The sequence below is a fragment of the Malassezia japonica genome, chromosome 4, assembly GCF_029542785.1.
Source record: "Malassezia japonica chromosome 4, complete sequence".
Lineage (NCBI taxonomy): Eukaryota > Fungi > Basidiomycota > Malasseziomycetes > Malasseziales > Malasseziaceae > Malassezia > Malassezia japonica.
Window position 1 is genome coordinate 385,486 of NC_083373.1, and position 22,626 is coordinate 408,111.

A 22,626-nucleotide genomic window follows, 5' to 3' on the forward strand; every position below is an offset into this window, starting at 1 on the left:
CTTACTAATCTATGACGCCGCAGCGGTACGGAGAGTGTGGAGGCGCTGGTCGAGCGCCTGGCGGAGCGCCGCGGCGGCCGGGCCGTCGGCGCCGGCGGCGAGGAGCGCATCAAAGAGCGAGTAGGGCAGGCACGCGTGCGCCATCGCATCGTTCGTGCGTGCCGCGCTCACGCTCTGCTCCACAATCTTGGCGCTGTACTCGAGCGCAGGCACGAGGGCGCCGTGGCGCATCAGCGTCCGCACGAGCAGGTCGGGGCCGTGGCGCGTAAACCAGTCGACGAGCCACGTCGGCGCAAGGTCCCATGCGCCGAGGGCGACGAGCCGCTCGGCGATCGCGGTGCGGTACGTGTTCGACCCCCGCGCATCGGCAAGGCCGAGGTGCAGCCGGAGGAAGCGCCACGCACGCTCGTGCGCCGGGCCCGGCCAGCTCGCGGCACGCGGCGAGTGGCGCAAAAAGGCCGCTTCGGGGTCCGCAGCCTCCTCGTCGTCGGCGACGAGCTGCGCGAGCGCCGCATCCGGCGTGTCCGCGTCGAGGTCGAGGCGGCCGCGGCGCGCGGCGTCGGCGCGCTGCAGCGCGACGCACTTTTGCGCAAGCGCATCAAACACGTTGCGCATATCCACGCGGAGCTGGTGCGCGGCGCTGAACGATGCATCGACGTCGTCGGCCGCAAGGAACAAGTTCACCGCGTCCTCCGGCCGGAGCGCCGCCGTGGGGTTGGCGAGCTCGGGATAGAGGCGCATCAGCTCGAGGCGCGCCAGGAGCTCGTTGTACTCGCGGCGCACGTCGGCCAGCTGCACGATCGTGAGCGGCTGCGCGTGCGCGTCGAGGCGCTCCGACGGAATATACTGCGTGATGCCGCCTTGGAGCGCGCCGCCCACGCCGGACGCCGGCGCCTCGTCGCGGAGCGCATGGGCGAACCAGGCGTGGGTCGGCGCCAGGAGCGCGAGCGCGTTGATCGCCGCGAGGTAGCTCTGTGCCTCGAGGACAAGCACGGAGCGTGCGGCGTGCACGTCGGCCGCCGACAGGGCCAGCGCCGCGTGGTGCAGGCGCCGCGCGTGCTGGTACATGGACGCGGCGGCGCTTTTGTGGTCGCCGCGCGAGGCGTGGTATGCGTAGAGCACCTGGAAGTAGTTTGGCTTGCTGAGCGGCTCCGCGTTGCGCGCTTTGAAGCTCAGTACGCGCTCCACGCGGGGCTGCCACTCGAGAAAGTGCAGGCGCAGCAGCAGCGAAAAGGCGCCGGCCTCGCACAGCGCCGTGACGAGGCTCTGCAGACACACTTCGCGCAGGTCGTCGAACGGCGTGGCGAGCAGCGTCGCGGTCGCCGCCTCGTACTGTCCGAGCGCAAGCTCGCCACGGAAGACGTGCGACCAGAGACGGCGTGCGTCGGCCTCGGACGCGGCGGCAGGCGAGGCGCGCAGTGCCTCGCACGCATGGCGGTAGCAGTGCAGCGCGCCGGCCATGTCGCTCGCCGACTCCCAGTACGCCGCAGCGTGCGTGTAAAAGGCAATCGCCTGCGCCTCGCCGGTGCTCTCGGCAATGCTCGTCGGGAGCACCGCGAGGAGGCGCGTCTTTTCGGGCAGCGCACTGCTCAAAACGCTCGCGATGCGAGCGAGGCGGCGCAGGCCAGCGGCACACTGTGCCGTCTGCGTCTCGGCAAGGGCGAGCAGGTAGGACATGGGGGCATCTTCGGCGTACACGCCGAGCATCGCCGGCACCGCCGAGGGGAAGCCTTGCTGGAGGAGGTGCCGCGCGAGGGTAAGCAGCGCGAGCGGCGCATACTCGCCGTCGCGAGGCAGCGCCTCGCCGAGCGAAAAGCACAGCGCGGCATGCTCGCCGACCGATACGCCACACACCAGCGCGCCCGTCTGCGCGAGGTGGTGGAGCAGGTGCGTCGCGGGGCGGCCGCTGTAGCGGTGCTGGTCGAGGCGAAGGCCGCCCAGCGGGACCAGCGCCTCGTCCTGCACCGTCTCGGGCGCGGCGCCGAGACGCGCGAGCGCCGCGAGCGCCGCGGCGTGCTGCCATGCACGCAGCGCGGTGCGCATCGACGCCTCGAGCGCCGCGTGGCGGCTGCGGTGCAGCATCGCAGCGTGGAGCAGCACGAGCGACTCGAGCGCACGCTCGCGCACCAGCACGACTTCGCCGAGCGCGTCCGCGCCGATCGCCGTGTAGTACGCGCCGCCGTGCGCCGTGGCAAGCGGCGTGCTCAGCAACTCGGTTGTGGTCACGAGGTGCTCGGCAAGCCCGTCAGCGCCGAGCTGCTCGAGATGGCTACGCACCGGCTCGAGCGCGTGCGGCACGCGCCTTTCGACCTCGGCCCAGAGGCCGAGCGGCGCGCCGACCGCCGCACGCAGCGCCGGCGCGAGCCACACATCGCGCTGCACGCCGAGGCCGCGCGTGAGCTCCGCGGCGCACGTCGCCGTCTGCAGGAGCGCGACGCCGCGCTCGCGGATCGTCTCGTAGGCGCCTTGGACGCCGCCGAGGGAGTTGACGACGGCCGCAAACTCGGCGCTGGCGGCCTCGCCTTGTGCGCGCGACACGGCGCGCTCCGCGTACTGTGCGGCGCTCGCGAGCTTCTGCGCGAGGTCGCCAAGCCACGTCGCGGCGTCTTTTTCGAGGACGGCACCGATGGCAAAGCGCGACACGAGGAACGGCGTGCGCTCGAGGTCGTGCACGTACAGCCCCAGCGGCCAGCGTGCGCTGCGGTCGATCTGCTCGACGAGGCGTGCAAACCGCAGCCAGGCGCCGCGCACGGCCTCGGCCCACTGCCGCAGGTCGCCTTGGGGGCTCTCGACGCCGACCGACGCGCCGATCGCCTCGACAAGCCGGGGGCGGTGCTGGGGCCGCGCAAGCTCTTTGGCCTCGGTATCTGGGAGCCCGCTAAACGCACGGAGCGCCGCCGCGAGCGTCGTGCTGCTAAAGCGGCCGGGCGTGAGCAGGCGCCGCAAAAAGAACTGCGCGACCTCTTCGCAGGTATGCACGCCCGCGAGCGCCGCGTCAAAGTCGGGGCCACGCAGGGGGGCGTGCTGTGCAAAAGGCAGGATCGACGCCCAGGCCTCGTCGGGATTCGGCGCGCGGCGCGCGACGGCCTGCGACTCGCTCGGCTCGGCGCCGAGGGCGAGCGTGTGCTGCAGGAGCGGCGCACCGCCCGCGTGCCACAGGAGCCACGCGCGCCACGCATCGCCGTCGCGCGTGAGCGCCATATCGCGCAGCTCGACATCTGCGGCCTGCGTCCGGGCGTCGCACGACTTGCCCCACACGAGCGCAATCTCGCCGACACCGCCCGACCAGGCGCTCGACTCTTCGAGCTCCACGCCGTAGGCAGCGACAAACGCGCCGCCCGGCAGGGGCGCCGGGACAAAGACGAGCAGGTACAAGGCGTATGCATCGTCCTCGCCGGGGTAAAAGAGCTGGATCATCGGAACGCTCGTGCGCTCAAACGCGTCGCTGTCGCTGTCGTCGTCGACGCGCGCGCTGGCCGCGGCGCTGAACGAGACAGGGAGGTCGAGCGTGCGGACGCACGACTCGGACACCAAGTTCCACACACGCAGCTTCCGGTCGCGGCACACGCAGAACGCGAGCGCCGCGTCGTTTTCGCGCACATGGCTCGCGAGCGCGAGCGTCTGTGTCGGCGCCGCACGCACGGCGTGGCGTCCGGGCGACGCCGAGACGCCGCGCTGAAACAGGCGCGAGACGCCGTAGAGGAACGACGCCGGGCGCAGCGACGACTCGTGCCACGCGCCTACGAATCCGTGGCCGTCACCTGCGATGCTCTGTTTGAGCTGGAGGAGCATGCCATCCGCGCATGCGACGAGCACGAGGCCTGCGTCGACGGTGTGGACGCTCGTCGCTTCGGCGCCTTCCTGTGCGAGGGCGTCGACGATATGCTCCTGCGCCCAGTGCGACGGGAGGCGCGCTCCACGCAGGAGCGTCGCGAGGGGAATCTGCAGGCGGTGCAGAGCGCCCGCGCTGGTCATCGCCAGGACATGCACCTGGCTCGTATGAGCGTCTTGAAAGATGCCAATGTTGCCGAGGAGCGGCGCGGCAAACGTAAAGCTCGTGGGTGGCGCCTCGTCCGTGCCCGCGCCCACGATACGCACCTCGAGCTCCGTGCCGGACTGGAGCACGCGCGCAAGCGCAAAGGCCTCGCGGCCCAACACGTCAATACTGCACGTACTCGCATAGAGCGCATGCGCGGCGACCGCGGTGTCCGGCAGCCGCCGCGCAGCGCCACGTGCACCGCGGCTCGGCACCGCATACACGGCAGGACGGCCGGTATCCGCAGGAGGGACATTCAGCACGTCCAGCGACGCGGACGCAATGCCCAGCGGCAGCATCGCTCGCGACATGAGAACAAGAGCGGGCTCGCATACTTCCTAGATTTGCCCTCCACTGGCACGTGGCGGACGCGCCGGCTCCGGCGCGGCGCGTTGGGCATATACCCTGGAAACTGCATGGTCTTGAGCGCATTTCGCAGCTGGTTTCAGCAGAGCTCACCGCGTACGGGGCGGCGGCTTACGATCCTCGCGCGGGGAATCCCGCTGCTTGGGGCTCTTTTTCTCTTGAATGTCATTTTATGGGTGATTACGGCGATTGTCTTTACCGTTTTTCAGCACCGCATCAAGGACAGGCCGAGTCAGGACACGGACGCGGCGCGCCAGCTCTTGTCGAGTAATGCAGACGACGTGTCAAAGAGCACAGGCACGCTTCTGAGCTTTGCGCTCGTCGCATGGACCACGGGCCTGCGGCACGCGCTCGACGCGGACCACATCTCGGCCATCGACAACGCGACACGCCGCATCATGGCCGTGCCGCTGCGCAACGGGCCGGGATTCCAGCGCCCGGTGACGGTCGGCCTGTTTTTTAGCATGGGGCACTCGACGATCGTCGTCGCGGTGCTTATCGCAATCGCCGTCTCGTTTACCGTGTACTCGCGCATGGGCACCGTCTCGGACGTCGGTGGGATTATCGGCGCGTCAGTGTCCGGCTCCTTTTTGTTCATCATTGGTGTGATTAATACGATCATTTTGGTGCGCAGCGTGCACAGCATGCGCATGGAAAAAAAGCGCGGCAAGCGCGAAGCCGAGCAGGGCGACCTTGAAGGCGCGCAGCAGCCCAGCATCGACGACGCGTACGGTAATGAAGGGCGCAGCGCCGGGGAGCCGACCGAGGCTGCGGCGCATGTCGACCGCGAAAATGATGCACGGGCCACCGATGCGGCGGACGGAGAGGTGCACTCTGCGCCGCAGGCTGATGCCTTGGACCATGACGTCACGCAACAGGCTGCATTGGATCATGACACGACACATGAGGGCACCCACGATGCTCTCCCGGATAAGGAAACGACGCATGATGTGCCTGTGAACGAAGCTTTTACCCCCGCCAAGACGCCGCCGGCGCGCACTACCGAGTTCCGCGGGATCTTTACGCGGCTCACAGGGCCGCTGCTGCGCGTCATCGACCATCCCTGGAAAATGTACCCGATCGGGATCCTCTTCGGCCTCGGCTTTGACACGGCCAGCACCATCTCTCTCTTGGCGATTGCCGTGATTGCAAGCTCGAGTCTGAGTGGCAGCTCGGAAGCGAACGGAAGCGTAGTGCTCCTCGCTTTTCTCTTTGCTGCCGGCATGATGTTGGTCGACAGCTGCGACGCAGTGCTGATGGTCTGTGCGTATGCATGGGAAGAGCTGCAGGAGCAGCCGAAATGGTACTCGATCTACATGAACGTTCCTAACGACTCCCCTACGAAAGATCATGACCTCGCGATGAACGACGACGATGCGAAAAACGCCCCCGATATGGCACACGAAATTGCCGTGTCCACAACCCCATTTACGCTCTTTCTTACCTTTTTGTCGATCATTATTGCGTTCGTCGTATCCATCATTGAAATTCTCGGTCTCATTGGCGACCAGTGCACACAGTGCTCCGACGCGGCCGACCGCCAGGAGGAAACGCACGACGGAGGGCTTGCAGGGCGCTGGTGGCTCTGGTGGCGCTGGTGCAACGACAACTTTGGCTACATTGGTATAGGCATCACGGGCGTGTTCTTTGTCGCGGTCGCCATCGCCCTCACCGTGACCATTATCCTCTCGCGACGCAAGCACAGGCGATCGTCTCTATAATACACTATTGCACGCGGCTCGAATGCGGCTCCACGCGGAAGCGCGCAGGGAAGGGCTTCTCGGGCGTACCTTGGCCGGGCGCATCCAAAAGACCCGTCTGCCAGTCTTCGCGGGGGAGCTGCGCCGAAAGATCCCCTAGATCTGTATGCAGAAACGAGTCCATCGAGCTGTCCCCTTCCTCGGCCTCGGGGCGCGCAAGGAACTGCCGCTGAAAGAGGCCGCGGCGCTTTACCGGCGGACTCTTTCCAGGCGACTTTTGCGAATGCGCACCAGTCGGCGACAGCGGCGATAGGCACGGTTCGGCGAGCATCGTCGGCGAGACGGGGGGGTAGACGCCTTCGTCCATCGGGGGACTCGCGAGCGCCCGCTTGTCCTCGGGGAGTTTTTCTTCGGCACGCTTCTCTGCCCGCTTCTCGGGCTCGGGACGCTTCTCGGGCTCGGGACGCTTCTCGGGCTCTGCACGGGGACGCACGAGTTTCGGTGCAAGCGATGCACGCGGCGCTTTGTCGTTCTTCTCAACCTTGCGCGGCGGCACACTGGGCCGCGGTGCGGCACGCGCAGCGCCAGCCGCCACGTTCGGCCGCACACCCGGCGCCATGCTGGGCCGCGGCGCACTCGGCGCGACGCTCGGGCGGGGCGCACTCTGCGCAACACTCGGACGCGGCGCCAGCGGGCGTGCCGTGCTCGGACGAGGCGCGATACTCTTGCGTGGCTCACTTGCTTGCGTTTTTTCCCCGAGATCGAGCGCTGCTCCGATACTCTTGTGCCGCGCCGGCATGCTCGGCCGCAGCGCACGGCGCCGCGGGCTCACGAGGCGCAGCGCACGGCTCTGGCCCGTGGACGGGCGCGCCTTGCGCCGTGGCGACGGGTTCACCTTTGGCTTGGCACGCGCCGGCGGCATGCCCCGCACGCTCGTTCCCATGGCGCGCTGCAGCGCAAGATCACTGGCGTGACTTGCGGCACGCAGCCGCTCGACGAGCGCCGCACGCGCCTCGTCGTCGAACTCGTCGTCGAGCTCGGTGGCAGCCGACTGCAGCGCCTGCGTCGAATGTGCGGCACTGAGCGCAAGGTCGACCATGCGCCCCCCAATCGACTGCTGCACGCGCCGCGTCGCAGCGAGGGCGGCGTGCCGTGCCTCGGCGGCGAGGTGCGCCTCGAGGTGCGCGTGTCGTGCAGCGTACAGCGCCGCGCATGACGTGTCTGCAGCCACGGCCGACGGGAGTGTGCGCTGCGGCAAGGCATAAACGCTCTCCGGCGGCGGCTGCGTCTGCGGTGTCTGGTCGAGGATCGTCTGCAGGATTCCGCGATCCTCGTCCGCGCACGTCGCAAGCGCCGTGGTGAGGGCCGAGCGGATCGCGTCCGCGGCGTACGTCGGCGCGGCCTCGGCGGCGGCGGCGCGCTCCGACTCGGTGGCTGCGTCGGCGGCCGCCTGCAGCTGGCTGGTCGCCTCGGCGAGCTGTGTCTCGCGCTCGGCCTTTTTGCGGCGTTCGGCCGGCGCGTCTCCGCTTGATGCGATGGCGAGCTTGTCCTTGAGCTCCTGCACCTCTTCGCGCAGCGACGCAATCGCCTGGACGTACTGTGCGACGTGGCGGTCGATGTGCAGGAGGTTGCGCGTGACCTTGGTCTGGATGTTCTTGGCCTGGTTCGCGTACTTGAGCGTGTTGTGCGTCTCTTCGTAGTGCGCGCTCGACGGCGACACACACACAATCATCACCGTCTTGCAGTTGCCTCCGAGCGAAAACTTGAGCAGGCGTGTGAGCTTGCTGTTGCGGTAGGGGATGTGCCGTCCTTTTGTGTTCCTGCTTCCGCCGGTCTGGCACAGTGCATTGATACACGAGCCAAGCGCCAGCAAGGAGCGGTTGATATTTGCACCCTCTTTCATGCGCATCCCGTGGTTGTTTGTCGCCGACGCACGCTCCGAGCCGGCCAGGTCGATGATGTTGAGCGACGCACTGCACATCTCCTCGACCGTGCCGGCCGTGCGTGGCTTGCGGGTGACATTCAGCTGCAGCACTGCATGCGAGCGGCTGCTGACCGCGTTGGCCATCGTCGGGCTCTGCGTGCGCCGCTTATTTCCTTCGGTAATCATCTCCAGGACCTGCTCTGGGGACTCGGGGATGTGCTCCGTGATGCCTACGACCGAGATCTTGCTCGCAGCATCCTCACGCAGAGCGAGGCCAGGGCCCGGCGGTGTTGGTGTCGGCGACAGCAGGTCGCGGATCGTCTCGTTGTAGATCTCCAGGTAGGACAGGCGCACATTCGTCTCGTATTGGTCCTTTTCGGCCTCGATGCGCTCGTACAGGCCGCGCATCGTCAAAAAGATCAGCCCTGGGTCCTCCGACGTGCCGCTGATGGTGTGTGTTTTTCCGCAGCCCGTCGCCTGCGTCAGCTAAAATACGTACACCGTATGCGAATACACTCGCATTGAATCCACTCAGGATCCCAGGCAGCATGCGCTCGACCGTGCCGCGATACACCTCCTGCTGCGTCGTCGGAGGGGGAAAGACACGGTCGAAAGCGTAGCGCACGTCGCGTGCGCGCCGCCCGTTGCCGTGGAACTGCATATGCATTGCCGGCCGCGCACCACGCATGTTCGCAGAGGGGTCCGCAGGGTCAAACACGAGCACCTTGTCGTCGACCGGCGACAGAATGTTGCGGATGTAGTTGGTGCGCATCGCCGTGATGGCGTTGGGGGCCTTGCTCGGCGAGCCGGCCAAACCACCATCCCCCTGGAACGGTTGGGAGGTGTCCACTGGCGCAAGCAGCGACACCTCCTTCGCGTTCAGGGGGCGGATGCGCACCGCTACCTGAATCGACGACTCGGTCATACCGCTACCAAAGACACACGGCGCGAGCAACACGACACGTGTCACGTGACTAACGCACCAGCGGCACGCCGGGCGGCACGCGCGCCGCGTAGCGGGCGTACTCCTGGCCAAAAAAGCGGTGGAGGAGCCGCTCCTCGTCTGGGTCAGCCTCGCGACGTACTCCGAATGCGCTCAGAAAAGAAGCGCGAGAGGGCCATAATAAAGAGAACCGTAGCCAATGGGTTGCACAGCAAAATCTGCGTGCCGACCGCCCAGTAAAAGAAGCCAGCATAGGACGGATGCCGCGCGAGGCTGTGTGAGCCGAGGGACGTACGCATAAACTCCGCGTGTGACCAACTCGTGGTCGTCGCGCTTCGCATAGGCCACTGCGTGGCTAAAGTTGGTCGACGCGTGGATCATGGCGAGCGACCGGAGGAACTGGCCGCAGACGAGGAGCAGGAGGCCAAAAACTTGCACACCCACGAGGCTCTTCCATCCAGGGGCAAGTGACGCCTCGACAAGGAACTCGGCCAGACCAAATATATGCGCCGCAATGTATTCAAAGCCATTCTGCAGCAAAAAGGCTGGGTCAGCACAGGCACTTACAGTCCGCCTGAAGATGGGTGGGGTTCCAGTACGCCGTCACCAGGAACTCGAGAAGGTGGAACAGGGTCCAGGCAACCAGGTACGCGTGCAGCGCAGGTGCAAAAATGGCCGACGCTGGCTTCGCCCCCGAGAACCATGATGAAAAAAGCGCAAGTGCACGCGGCGCGCACAGACCCATACCGACGCCAAGCAGGGCGGCAGTCAGCGCTACGTTGCCGGCTGCAGGCGAAAATCGCACAGGGAATACAACAGGGTGCGTCACACGGAACACAGCATCGATACGCGCGAGCAGGATGTGGAATGCTCCGTTCATGGAGTGCATGGCGAGCACCCGGCCTTCTTCACGACTTCCTTTATGTCTGTGCGAGCACGTGGAGGGAACAATGGAAGGCACGTGGCACTGCACGTACCGTCCTTTTTGCGATTCCCGAACTAATCGATTAATGCCGCAGCTCCGGCGACAGAGCTTTATAATTTGCTCTGCATAAGCTGTTGAGCCGTGACCTCGATGGTGCAGGTATGGGCGCTGTGGGCGCCGATATTATTTGCCTGCACCTGCACCGCGCTTTTTTCTTCTCATTTGGAGGGGACAGACCCCGCATTGCGGGGGGTCCGCCGTGACGATCTCTCCGCAGCCCCTTCCACAGGACCCTTTATTGTACAACTGCGACAGAACTATGACAGCTACGGACACCATTCGCTCTCTCCAGGGCGATTCACCTACTGCACCTACGCGGACTCCAAGGGATTACTGCCAGGAGGCGAAGAGATCGTCATGTCGCACGTCTTTTTTCAGTCTGTTTCCAGGGATGTTCTAGAGACAGCGGGAATGTTCGGAAATACTTCGTCTGCCAGTTACAATGCCGTGCTCTTGGTGCGGTACCTGGGATACGCAGCTACCGGGAGAGATTCAAGCAACATGACCGTCGAAGTGACTGTATATCAGGATCATGTCGTCTCCAACAAGGTGACGGCCATGCCAGCATGCTCCCATATATGGCCTCAAAGTGGATGTACTTATGCATCGGGCGACATTGCTGTGGGAATCACGGTCCCGTTCAAGCGCTGGTGGATTTCCTCGCCGATCATCCTTTATCTGAGAATCTTTGACGAAAACGACCGCCTCCTGTCGTGTACCATGACAAGCATTGCTGAAGTGAGTCGCTTACGTCCATCCATGTCTGTTATGCGCCTCTCAATATTCTTTCTCATGGTACGGCTTCTCGCTTTTGAGGTTATTGCCCGTGTGTCTACGGCACGAACGCTCTTGCACCGGACTTTACAAAGGCGCAACATCCAACAATCCTTGTGGAAAGCGCGACCGGGCTCGGCGATGTTGCTCGCATTGAGCGGTCACCAGCTCCTCCGATTCCCTGTGTTACGCCGGTTTTGTCTACCAGGGTTTTCTTACTTTTTACACCAGATTCAATACCTAGGGGCAATGGTCATGGTTCCAATCCATGCGCCAGAAGTCCTCATCTTTCAGTCGCAGTGGACGACATGGGCAATGCTTATGGGTTTCGTTGGTGCACCAATGTCGATACTCGGTCACTTCCAAAGTTCGACCTATGCTGATACCCCATTCCCAGCGGCACCGTTTGGTCAAGCCTTCCGCAATGAAGTCGCTTCTCCACTCCGCATGCTAAAGGTGCCCAACTATATCGTGAACTTCAATTCGCCTCTTTATGGTTTGGCAGCGTACGCACATGACACGGGCCTTTCGGCTGCCGATTTAGTCTGGTGCTGCTTAGTGTCTTCGATGGTCATCATTGGCGCAATCTTTCTATTTTCTGCTGTCGCTTATGGCATATCTCTACGCAAGCGCCCTTCTCCCGAGGCAACAATGAGGATAGGTACGGCACTACCGGCAGAAGTGCCACGCTCCACACACCTGGCCATGCTCCATGGAAACCTCTTGCGGTTTATATACTTCTTTCATCTTCCCATCACCATCTCGGTATGGTATGGTTTGGTGGGCGTCCCGCCTTCTTACCGCACGTTCTTTTGTGTTGTATTTTTACTGATTGTGACCCTCGTTCCACTCCATGCCCTTTGGAAGATCTGGAACGCTCCGGCTCGTCTCTTGTATCAAGATAAGCTTTTCTTTTTGCGTTATGGACCTTTGTATAATACCTACCGGCCTGGGGCTCACCGATATGCTGCTGCTGTTTTTGCACACAGCTTCGTGTTTGGGACAATCGTCGGAACATCGCAGACGAACGACAAAGTGGGAGCGATCGCAGCGGTGACTCTTGAGCTGTTTTTTGGCATTCTAAGTACGCTCTATCTCCCTTGGAATGCCAATGGGATGGGCCCATTGAATCTGTATATCTGTGTGCTGCGTCTCGTTACGGCACTTAGCTTGCTGCTGGGATCGTCGCTGCTACGGTTCAGATGGTTGACACGGATTCGCATCGGTTTCATGCCAGGTCTCATGCAAATCATCTTTGGAATGTCACTACTGGTCATGGCGTACACCCGTCTGTTTGAGCTTCTTTGTCGGTTGTACAGTGGAGCATGGTTCGATCAGACAACACCAGAAAATGACAGCGGTCTAATTGGGGCAATCCGCGGTATGTATCGAAAGATCAGTGGCTTGCCTGTAAGGTCGATGCCAACGAAGAAATCCACCAATGTACGGGCACCCTACGCGGCAAGTATTACTAGCTCATTCAACTCGCTCGACATGTGGCGGGTCCATGTACCTCGCCAAGCAGGTCGATGGGAGGGTATCACTTGGTTGAAGAATATGCTACGCCGCAAAAACCGCTCGCATTCCGAACAGGTGGCATTTGGTGACATGCGCGAACCGTCAATGTCTCATGTCTCTTTAGGGACACAAACCAGTAACGAGTCAATGTACTGGCTTGAACTTTCTTCGGCAGCTAACACAGCGCCGGAACCAGAGCAAGGACAACGAGAGAGCAGTGATATTTCAGGCATCACATGCAAGACTCAAGTCCACACTTTATGACAAGCCCCTTCTTAAGCATTCCATATTCATTTACGACAGGGAACTTGAGAGGTCTGCTTTTTAATCAGTTGTATATACAGATGATAACCTGTAGATGGCCGTGTTGTTCAATTACAAGGCAGTTCCGTAGTAGGCTCAATCCCCTGTACAGTTGACACCAACCATGGTAACACGTGAGCCAAAAATGGTGGTGACATGTCAACCTCGATTCATTTTCAATGGTGTGGGGCTGTGTTTCATGGTTCATCATTTTATATGGCTGTACAACTGTCCTAGCTGCGACTCACGCAACTGGAAATGGTAATGTATATTCTTTTTCAGTTGCACGACGCCAAATGTTGCGCCTGACCAAGAGACTGGAGAAAGATGGATTGAATAAAAAGATTTTATGAACATGCTGCTTCTTACATAAAAAAAGGGTAATCTAAGAAGCCCAGCATGGTATCCACGAGCTCGCGGGGGGCGCCGGTGTACCTTGCAAGCGAGAATTTCACAATTAATTTGCGCCAATTCCTATTATAAGATCTATCGAATCTCCTCATCTCGTTTAGTGGAACACGTGGATGTCACGCCCAATCTTGGCGTAACTGTCAGGAACTCCGTCCCATCGTCCCCTATCACGATGGTACAAGTGCAGGCTATAGCCTTGCTTCTTGTTTCAGTTTGCATTTTCGTGGCACGGGGGGGAAAAAGTGATCCACAGGTGGAGGATGCGGGGTTTGGGGCTACCTTCAAGCGACAACTTTTATTGCCTCCGTCGACATCCGGTCCTTTCATTGTCCAATCTCGGCAGAACTATGACAAATATGGACACCATGCAGTAGGTCCGGGTCGCTTTACATTTTGTGGCAGTGATGGTCCAGATTCTCCTGTGGAAGACCAGATTACAATGTCACGCATTTACTTTCAAGCTGTCCGAAGAAAAGTGGACGGAGCGCAAGCGTATTTCAATGCTTCATCTCCCCCAGAATTCAATGCAGCTTTACTTGTGCGATATGTGGGCTATACAGGCACTGGTCACAACTTATCCAATATGACGTTGGAGATGACGGCCTATCAAGACAAGGTGTGGCGCGACAATGTCTTCGTCTTTCAAGCTTGTCCTCACGCCTGGCCAGCAACAGAATGTGTATACGAACCTGGAGTCGTTGGATTTGGTGTCAGTCTCCCTTTTAGGGAGTGGGACATTTCCTCTCCATTCATTCTGCATTTTCGCATCTACGATGAGTATCACCGACAAATGTCCTGCACAATGTCAAGCATTGCGGAAGTAAGTTACCTGCGCCCTCAACTTTTGGCGTTATGGTACTTGATGTTTCTGCTGATGGCCTGCATTTTCATGTTTGAATTTTATGCCCGCATATCTACAGCAGAGACGACTCTGCTTCGGACTCTACAGCGGCGCAACATACATGAAACAATCTGGAAAGTACGACCAGGCTCCGCTATTTTGCTGGGTTTAAGTGGACACCAACTTCTTCGCTTTCCGGTTTTAGCACGATTTTGTCTCCCCGGATTTGCGTACTTTTTGCACCAGATGCAATTTTTCGCAGCGATGGTCATGATCCCCGTTCATTCCCCAGAAGCACTCCTGTTGCAATCACAATGGACAACATGGCCCATGTTGATGGGGTTTTCTGGGGCTCCCTTCTCAATCCTTGGACACTACACCCCACCCACGGCCGCAAATGCATCCCTGCCAGAAGCACCCTTTGACAAGGCATTTCGCAACGAAGTTGCTTCTCCACTTGGTATGTTTGATGTGCCCAATACCATTGTGAACTATGACGGGCCTTTGTACGGTCTTGCTGCGTATGCGCATGATACCGGACTTTCTGCCGCTGATCTCGTCTGGTGCTGCCTGGTTACCTCCATGGTGATTATTGGATGTATTCTGCTGGCGTCTGCAATCACCTATGGCGTCTCGGTACTTGTCCGCCCCTCGACAGAAGCCGCCAAGAAAATTGCATCTGCCCTGCCTACCGATGTACCCCATTTGACTCACCTTGCCATGCTCCAAGGAAATCTTTTGCGGTTTGTCTATCTGTTCCACTTTCCTCTCACGATATCTGTGTGGTATGGCTTGGTGGGAGTTTCGCCGTCATATCGCACCTTTTTCAGCGTGATATTCCTACTGGTTGTGGTGCTTGTTCCAATTTATGTCCTTTGGAAGATATGGAATGCCCCTGCGCGTTTTCTGTATCAAGATAAGCTGTTCTTTCTACGCTATGGGTCAGTGTACAATATTTATCGACCTGGAGCGCATCGATTTGCAGCTACGGTGTTTGGCCACAGTTTCCTATTAGGAACGGTCATTGGCACCTCGCAGAGTTACGACAAAGTGGGCGCGATCCTTGCCGTGATTATTGAACTGGCGTACGGGACAATTGCGACGCTCTATCTTCCCTGGGTAGCGAGTGGAATGGGTCCCATCAACCTTTTCGTCAGTGCGCTACGCTTTTGCACGGCGATCAGCGTATTGCTAGGCTCGTCTGTGACGGATTTAACATGGCTGTCTCGCATTCGTATTGGATATGTGACTGTCGTGATGCAAGTGATTTTTGGAGTGGTACTCTTGGGTGTATTTCTCATGAACCTATTTGAACTTGTGCTCCGCCTATACAGCGGCGCGCTCTTTGATAAAAGCACACCTACTCGGGACTGTGGTTTCCCTGGTGCAGCACTAAGCGCGTGGCGCAAGTTGCGTGGCCGCCCCCCCAAACCTCCGTCCGCTCTTGGCCGGTATGCGGCCTCGACGGCAAGAACAAGCATGACTTCATTTAATTCGATTGACATGTGGCGCGTTCCTATCGCAAAAGAGCCGTGCCGATGGGAGGGCATTGCCATCCTGCGGCGTACGCTCGATCACTTCTTAAAAAAGCGTGCGATCAGTGCGCTCGAAATGCGCGAGGCGTCTGTATCGCAAACCTCGCTTCGCACGGAGGTCTCTCATGAGTCGATGTACTGGATCGACCTGCTGGCCGCCCCCGAGCGTGTGGCCGAAAACGAGACACAAGAAGTGTCGCCAAAACCGGTCGTGCGATCCGGCTCTTGTGATATTGAGTGTGCACGGCCCTCTGTTTCTGGATCGCAGGGAAATGACAGCAGCGGTACCATGCTGCGGGTATGAATGTAAATAGGTGCTTGGCGATCAAGCAATAGTAACGGGAATGCTACGACTTGGACTTCTATGCCTGGATCTCCCACGTGAGCTCCTTGCCCGCAAAGAAAGGCACGACCTGCAGTTTCTCTCCGTCGCCGTCGGTGCGCGAGGTGTGGTTCTCGTGCACGTACGCTGCAGGCACCGTCGCCTTGGCGCGGCGCAGGACAATCTGGCGCCCCTCCTCGGCGGGCTCCTGGTAAAACTTCCGGCCGTTCTCCGAGACGTACTTGGACAGCTGGTCCAGCGCGCCGAATGACTCGAGGAGCGTCGCGCAGAGCGGCACGAGGATCGGCGAGGTGTAGATACCCGCCGCGCAGCCGCAGTTGTGCACAAACGCCTCGGTCGCACCGCGCGAGGCGGTCGACGGGTACTTGTTCGCAAGCGGGTGCGGCGCCGAGTCCGAGCCAAGGAAGAAGCGGGGGTGGCCCTCGCGGATCACCTCGCGCAGCGCCGCACGGTCGTCGGGCAGCTTTGCGACGGGCTTGCAGAAATTGATCGGCTTGCCCGCCCAGTCGTCGACGATCAGATCAAGGTGGTGGGGCGTGATGGTGCACGCGACCGTGTCGCCACAGCGGCGCACACACTCGACCGCGGCGCGCGTCGTGGCGTGCTCCAGGACGATGCGCAGCTTGGGGAACTGCTTGTGGATCTTTTCCAGGTGCGAGAGGAACATGGGCTCGGCATTCAGCACACAGATGCCCTTGTCGGCGTCAGAAGGCACCTCGCCATGCAGGTTCAGCACCATGTTCGCCTCCTCCATCGCGGCAAAGACGGGGTAGTACACCTCGTAGTCCTCGATGCCGCTGTCGCTGTTGGTCGTCACGCCGCGGGGGTAGCTCTTCACGCCACGCACACCGGCAGCCGCCGCACGCTTGATCTCGTCAGGAGTCAGCTCAGGACCGAGGTACATCGTGCCGAGGAAACGCGTGTTCGGTGCAAGCTTCTGCAGCGTGGCCATGTACTCGACGGTCTGCTCCGCCGACGTCAGCGGCGGAACAAGGTTCGGCATCACGTATGCGAGGTCAATACCGCCTAGGGCCACATGCGGCGTGACCAGCGCACTCATCTCTCCTTGGCGCAGGTGCACATGGAAATCGGCCGGCGACGGCAGCGTAATACGATCCCCGCTCATTGTCGAAGAAAACGTCGCACGACTCCGCCTCCACACGACGGACTGTGCCGGCTCCATGCCCGACTGGCACGACGCGCCGCCGGCGTACGAAGAGGCGCTGCAAAGCAGTGTCGCCGGGGACACGAGCACAAGCTCGCACGGAGCGAACACGAGCGGTGCGCTCGCACCGCCGCTACCACCCCGCACCCAGCAGCCATCGCCTGCGCCGTCGACTCCGCAACCCGGCACGCCCGTGCAGTATGCACCGTCGCCGCGGCCGCCTGCATCGCCTGTGCCTGCTGCGCAGAGAGCCGGGCCGCTGCCTACCTATACGCACCAGCCCGGACACCCGTTGCTGAACGAAGGGCGGCTGCTTGTCTATCCCGTCCACAAAGGCCGCTGTGAAAAGTGCGGCAACACGGGGTACAAAGGCGGCGACCCCTCGCGCCCGTGTTCGCGGTGCTGGCGCAAGTACGGGCGTGCATACAGCGGCGCGCTGAAGCAGGCGTACGAAGGCACGGGCCTTGCCTCTGTCCTGCAAGGCATGTCGCTGCAGCGCCCCCTGCCCGGCGCAGTGAACTATACGCATCCCAACATGGTGCACCAAGGCACGCAGCCAGTCGGGTACGTGGCGAACCAGTCGTACATGCCCTATGCGCCCTACGCGCCCTACCGCCCTGCCGCGCAGTACGTCCCTCCGGCAGCGGCTCAGGCGCCTGCCGAGCCCGAGCGCTTCCCCGAGGACCAGCACTCGTCCGCCCCGCCGCGGTACGAGCAGGCGAGCGCGAGCGATAAGCCGCTTCCCGACCAGCAGTATCCGCAGCAGCATGCGCCGCCGCCGCAGGCGCCGCAGGTGCCGCAGCCCGTCCCGGCTCCGCAGCCGATGCCAGGCGGGTGGGGCGCGGCGCAGCCGGCGCCCATGGGCCCGACGCACTACTGGCCCGGCTACGCCCCCCCGCCCGGTGCGGTGCGTGTGATGCCCGGCGACCCTCGTATCGGGGGTATTCTGTGCCCCGAGTGCTACGGCTCTGGCGACGATGATGGCATCGTCTCGCTGTTCCTCGGCGGCGGCGACTGTCGCCGCTGTGGTGGGACGGGCCGCATCGGCCATGGTGGATACGTTTAGCTACTTTCTGTACTTTAGGCGCTTAAAATTGACTGGGTGAGAAGAATAACGTACAATACAGCTGGAGGATGCCGCGCTCAAACGTGCAGCGGAACCCCTTGCGGTGCGAGAACTCCCACTCGCGGTCGACGATGCGGAACGCAATGTCCTCGTACGGCGGCCCCGCACTGAATCGCAGCAGCGCCGTGTCGCTCCCTTTTTCGCGCAAAATCTTGTACGACGGCGCCTTGGTGCTGTCGATCAGGTCGGGATAGAAAATGTTAAACTTGTAGCCCTGGACGACCTTGGGCGGGGGATTCTCCGCGTCGTAGTGGGTCTGGTTGTACTTGTTCCACTCGTAGCCGGTGTGCACGCGATTAAAGTAACGCGGCTTGCGTGCTCGGTACTTGTCCTGCCACTGGTATACAGGCGCGCCGAGGCTCACGTCCTCGTTGAACGTCTCCTCCTCCACGCCGAGCGCGCGCTCCGACTCGATGCGGAACATTTGGTCGGCGACGGTCTCTTGAGCATCGGCTTCGTCGCGCGGGCGCCGCCGGGGGACAAAGGCCGCCCGCAGGATGCGCCGCCGCGCCTCGACCAGCGCGCGGCGCTGCTCGGCCACCGTGAGCACCGGCAGCCGCCGCTCGGCGTACGACAGCTGGCCAGGATCGCGCGGCGCAGGCTCCATGTCCGCGTCCCACGTCTCGTGCAGCTGCGCCTCGGCGGGCGTGTGCTCCTCGAGCTCGAGCGCCATCTCGGTCTGCTGCCGCCGCCCTTCCTTCCGCTGCCGCCGCTGGAGGTGCGCGATGCGGTGGTCCAGCACACGCGCGTGCACTTCGCGCAGCCGCGCGACGCTGCGCCAGACGACAATGCGCCGCAGCAGCGACTCCCAGTACTCTACGTCGAGTGGCTCGCCGGAGCGCAGCTTGGCACGCACCTGGCACTGCAGGTCGTACAGCTCGTCGGCCGACTTGGCCGCGAGCATCGCGTCGGTCTCGGCGACGATCGACGCGTCGACGTGCGCGCCGCTCGCCTCGCCGCGCTGCGTACGCAGCCGGTCGTCGCAGACGATCAGCATGTGCCGCCAGAACTCGATCGCGTCGCGGTCGCGCTCGAGTTGCACAAACGACTGTATATCCTGGTGGAGCTCGGCAAGCTCCGTCGGGAGCAGCGACGAAAAGAGCGCAGTCGGCTCCGCGAGCTCGGCCTCTGCGCCGTCGTCCTCGTCGCTGGACGCGCCGTCGCTCGGGCGCGCCCACATCCAGTGCATCACGAGCACGTCAATTGGCTGCGCGCGGTTCTCGCGCACGCGGATCGATGCGCGCAGCTTCGCCTGCTCGAGGTGGAACTGGTCCTCTTTGGCCGCCCAATCCGTCGCCGCCGACTCGGACGTGCGTGCGGCGTGCGCCTTTTCCTGCTCGCGCGCGCGCCGCTCACGTTCGCGCTGCATACGCCGCGCATTCAGGCGCTCCACCTCGTGCATGGCCTCGGTCCGCCGCTCGCGCTCGCGCCGCTCCGCGTCTTCGCGCGAGAGGCCGGCGGCCGACGCCTGCGCCTCTTTTTTTTTCCAGTGAAATTTTTCGCCGTCCTGGAACAGATCGCCGCCAACGGAGTACATGCGCGCCTCGGCGACTTCTCGCCGCTTCACCGCCTCGCTGGACTCCGGCGAGGCGGCGCGTTTCGGCGCCGCGCCGCGCCGCACCGACATGCTGTGGAGGTGCGCTGGGAGCGGTGGCAACACGTGGCCTTGGCGGTGTGGAGTGTGACGAACCCCGCCATGTCTCGCGGACAGGCGAGCGACGCATCCGCGGCCCCTCCCCGTGAGCTGTTGCAATCAAGTGTGGGTAAGCCGCTTCGTATTGGCGTGACGTACAAGAGCTTTGCTGCGCCGAGCTATGACGCACAGGACGATGCCGTAGTGGGCCGCCTCTGGGCTTACGACCAGGCCCTGGACGTGGTCGTGCTCGAGACGGGCCGTGCAGGTGCGCTTCCCGCGTCCCTGCGCCGTGCCGCGGCCTCGGCTGCGTACGATGCGCCGAATTCGGGCCGCGGCGCGGCGCCTGCCACGACCGGTTTCAAGCTGGTCCAGGGCCGCTGCATCGCGCGCGTCGACATTCTCAGCGATGAGGAGTACGCAGCATCACATGGCACGCATGGCCTGTCGACCGTCGCCAGTGTCCCTGTCGCAGCGATGGAGGCGCGCGACGCGGCGGCGACCAAGCGCAGCCTCGAGCGCGCACAGCAGATCGGGCCGAAGGAGGCCGGCGAGCTCGGCCAGGGAATCTTTGACGCGCTGAGCAAGACGTACGTTTTCTTTTCGCTTACACAGGCTCCCTTGCCGCTGGCACGATGCGCAGATTATTGTGCTCGACGAAGTGGTCGTCTCGCCGCCGACCTACGATACCAGCTCGACCTACGTGCCGAATCTCGCGCGCGAGCACATTGATAAACTACTGGAAGGTGTGGATATTCCTGCAGACGAGGCCCCGAGTGTCGACCGTGCGCATGCCAAGGCTCAGACGTGGCAGCGTGTGACAAAAGTGGTACGTGGCCCAGCTCACCCAGCTCGAGGGCGTCCGCCGCAAGCTCCTTCCGACGCTCGCACCGTAGACACGTGGCGCCACGTGCGCAATTTGTAGTCCGCGCCCGCCGCGGCAAGGTGTCTGTCGCGCCATGAGCTCTGTCCTGTCGAAAGCGTTTCCCGCGGTGGTGAAGGAGATCCGTCTGCACCTGTCGCCTACGGGCACGGGTAGCGCGGGTGCTCGGTAGGTATATTTTCGTGTCGGCTTACGCCAGGAAATTCCTCGAGACGAACTACAAGACGATCAAGCAAAACAACCCGAACCTCCCGTTCCTCGTCCGCGAGGCCGAGAAGACGCCGGCGCGCCTTATTATGCGCATGGGTACGTTTCGAGGCTAACGGCAGAGCGCGGCGCTGAGCGCGACGTGGATATCAACGCCCTGGAGCCGCGTGCGATCGAGAAAAAGATCGCCGAGCTGCTCAAGTAAGCCGGCACTATGGATGCCTCTGTGTGATAGCGTATAGCGATACTACGCTGACATGGAAAAAAGGGGGACGCGTGCGAGAGGCGGTGGAATGGCGCATGCATAGGCAAAGATCGGGCATGAGCAGTGCGAAAACGGCTGCTCGCTAGGCTGCGTGTGTATGTTGCCCCCTCTATGTTTACGAGGGACGTGCTGTCGTACTCTCGTCGTTCCTGTTGATTCCATAGTGATAGAGCCGTGTGGGCCCTGGCCGAGGCTCTGCGTGTTCCTGCCGAGTCCCTGCCGAGCACCCTGCCGACCCTGCCCACTAATCAGAAATCGCCCATTTGCCCGATTCAATTCCTTCGCGCACTGCACGATGAAGATCCAGGGCCGCCATATCGAGCGCGACGGGAGCGGCAGCGTCACCGTGATTCCCGAGGGCGAGTACGTCACCGCACTAACACAGTGAGGACCTCTACCACCTCTACAACCTGATCCAGCCCGAGGACCTGGTCCGCGCCACGGCCGTGCGCCGCGTCACGTCCGAGTCGTCGACCGGCTCGACCGAGTCGCACCGTGTGCGTCTGCAGCTCACCATCTCGGTCACCAAGCTCGACTTTGAGATGGACGGTGGCGCAGGCATGTCGAACGAGAGCGCGGCGCCCCTCGGCCAAATCACCACCGACAGCGCGAGCGAAGCGAGCTCTGCGGCCTCGACGCCGTTCAGCTCCATGGTCCTCGGCGAGGCGGGCAACAGCACGCCTGCGACGCTGAGTGGTGCCTCGCAGGGCCAACCGACGCTGCACATCTCTGGGCGCGTCGCCGAAGAGAATCCCCACGTACGCACCGGATCCTTCCACACCCTCGACATCGAGATCCAGCGCAAGCTTACCATCACGAAAGAGCTGTGGGACAAGCCCAACCTCGACCTCCTGGACGAGAGCAGCGAGGCAGGGAACTCTGCAGAGGTCGGCGCAGTGATCCTCGGCGAAGGCAAGGCGATCGTGTGCCTCTTGACGAACCACATGACGCTCGTGCGCCAGCGCATCCAGGTGGCAATGCCCCGCAAGCGTGCCGGCGCAGGCTACGGAGCGGCGTCGAGCGGCACAGCAAAGCTCTCGGAGCGCTTTAATGACCAGGTCTACAATGCAGTGATCAAGCTACTCTCGCTCCCGTCGATGCGTGTCGTGCTCCTCGCGTCGCCCGGCTTCTGGCGCGAGTCGATGTACGAGCTCCTGCTCGCCGAGGCGACGCGCCGCGGGGAGAAGCTCCTGAGCGGTGCCGAAGGGCGGCGCAAGCTGCTCAAGGTGCACTGCGCCACGACGCACGTCCACTCGCTTATGGACGTGCTCAAGTCGCCCGAAGTCTCGTCGCAGCTCCAGGATACCAAGTTTACGCGCGAGAACCAGGTGCTGGACAAGTTTCTGCGCACACTCTCGTCGGACGATTTGCGGGCGTGGTACGGCGAGCGGGCGATCGTGCTCGCGAGCCAGCGCGGCGCGATCGGCACGCTCCTCCTCTCGGATGCGATGCTGCGCAACACACACCCCCAGCGCCGCAAGCAGTGGGTCGATCTATGCGAGCACGTCAAGTCGTTTGGCGGCGACGTCGTCATGTTTTCGTCGCTGCACGAAAGCGGGCGGCAGCTGAATGGCCTCGGCGGCGTCGCGGCGCTGCTCACCTACCCGCTGGACTTGGACCTCGTCGAGGAGGAAGAGGCGGAGCTCGCGGCGGAGCAAGAGACATAGA

At 62.3% G+C, this 22,626-nt stretch overlaps 10 protein-coding genes across 10 annotated transcripts; 5 read left to right on the forward strand and 5 right to left on the reverse strand.

Moving 5' to 3' along the window:
* Window positions 1-9: 9 nt before the first annotated feature.
* MJAP1_002569 (uncharacterized protein) lies at window positions 10-4,347 on the reverse strand (the record flags this gene model as incomplete). The annotated part of the gene is made up of 1 exon (XM_060266503.1): window positions 10-4,347. One exon carries the CDS (start codon window positions 4,345-4,347, stop codon window positions 10-12), a length of 4,338 nt encoding a protein of 1,445 aa, XP_060122486.1.
* Window positions 4,348-4,452: 105 nt separating this feature from the next.
* MJAP1_002570 (uncharacterized protein) lies at window positions 4,453-6,123 on the forward strand (the record flags this gene model as incomplete). Its single annotated transcript, XM_060266504.1, has 1 exon — window positions 4,453-6,123. One exon carries the CDS (start codon window positions 4,453-4,455, stop codon window positions 6,121-6,123), a length of 1,671 nt encoding a protein of 556 aa, XP_060122487.1.
* Window positions 6,124-6,127: 4 nt separating this feature from the next.
* KIP3 (tubulin-dependent ATPase kip3) lies at window positions 6,128-8,951 on the reverse strand (the record flags this gene model as incomplete). Its single annotated transcript, XM_060266505.1, has 2 exons — window positions 6,128-8,503; window positions 8,526-8,951. 2 exons carry the CDS (start codon window positions 8,949-8,951, stop codon window positions 6,128-6,130), a joined length of 2,802 nt encoding a protein of 933 aa, XP_060122488.1.
* A 49-nt stretch (window positions 8,952-9,000) lies between these two features.
* Window positions 9,001-9,858, reverse strand: STE14 (protein-S-isoprenylcysteine O-methyltransferase; the record flags this gene model as incomplete). Its single annotated transcript, XM_060266506.1, has 4 exons — window positions 9,001-9,089; window positions 9,112-9,242; window positions 9,289-9,514; window positions 9,717-9,858. 4 exons carry the CDS (start codon window positions 9,856-9,858, stop codon window positions 9,001-9,003), a joined length of 588 nt encoding a protein of 195 aa, XP_060122489.1.
* A 5,840-nt stretch (window positions 9,859-15,698) lies between these two features.
* Window positions 15,699-16,805, reverse strand: URA4 (dihydroorotase; the record flags this gene model as incomplete). The annotated part of the gene is made up of 1 exon (XM_060266507.1): window positions 15,699-16,805. The coding sequence occupies one exon, from the start codon at window positions 16,803-16,805 to the stop codon at window positions 15,699-15,701; it is 1,107 nt and encodes a 368-aa protein (XP_060122490.1).
* A 55-nt stretch (window positions 16,806-16,860) lies between these two features.
* Window positions 16,861-17,910, forward strand: MJAP1_002574 (uncharacterized protein; the record flags this gene model as incomplete). The annotated part of the gene is made up of 1 exon (XM_060266508.1): window positions 16,861-17,910. One exon carries the CDS (start codon window positions 16,861-16,863, stop codon window positions 17,908-17,910), a length of 1,050 nt encoding a protein of 349 aa, XP_060122491.1.
* On the reverse strand, window positions 17,911-19,597 carry MJAP1_002575 (uncharacterized protein; the record flags this gene model as incomplete). Its single annotated transcript, XM_060266509.1, has 2 exons — window positions 17,911-17,942; window positions 17,965-19,597. 2 exons carry the CDS (start codon window positions 19,595-19,597, stop codon window positions 17,911-17,913), a joined length of 1,665 nt encoding a protein of 554 aa, XP_060122492.1.
* A 69-nt stretch (window positions 19,598-19,666) lies between these two features.
* Window positions 19,667-20,499, forward strand: MJAP1_002576 (uncharacterized protein; the record flags this gene model as incomplete). Its single annotated transcript, XM_060266510.1, has 3 exons — window positions 19,667-20,197; window positions 20,247-20,432; window positions 20,455-20,499. 3 exons carry the CDS (start codon window positions 19,667-19,669, stop codon window positions 20,497-20,499), a joined length of 762 nt encoding a protein of 253 aa, XP_060122493.1.
* Window positions 20,500-20,562: 63 nt separating this feature from the next.
* On the forward strand, window positions 20,563-20,898 carry MJAP1_002577 (uncharacterized protein; the record flags this gene model as incomplete). Its single annotated transcript, XM_060266511.1, has 3 exons — window positions 20,563-20,654; window positions 20,686-20,792; window positions 20,816-20,898. The coding sequence occupies 3 exons, from the start codon at window positions 20,563-20,565 to the stop codon at window positions 20,896-20,898; spliced, it is 282 nt and encodes a 93-aa protein (XP_060122494.1).
* A 355-nt stretch (window positions 20,899-21,253) lies between these two features.
* On the forward strand, window positions 21,254-22,625 carry DOM34 (Translation factor pelota; the record flags this gene model as incomplete). Its single annotated transcript, XM_060266512.1, has 2 exons — window positions 21,254-21,321; window positions 21,344-22,625. 2 exons carry the CDS (start codon window positions 21,254-21,256, stop codon window positions 22,623-22,625), a joined length of 1,350 nt encoding a protein of 449 aa, XP_060122495.1.
* Window position 22,626: the final 1 nt, after the last annotated feature.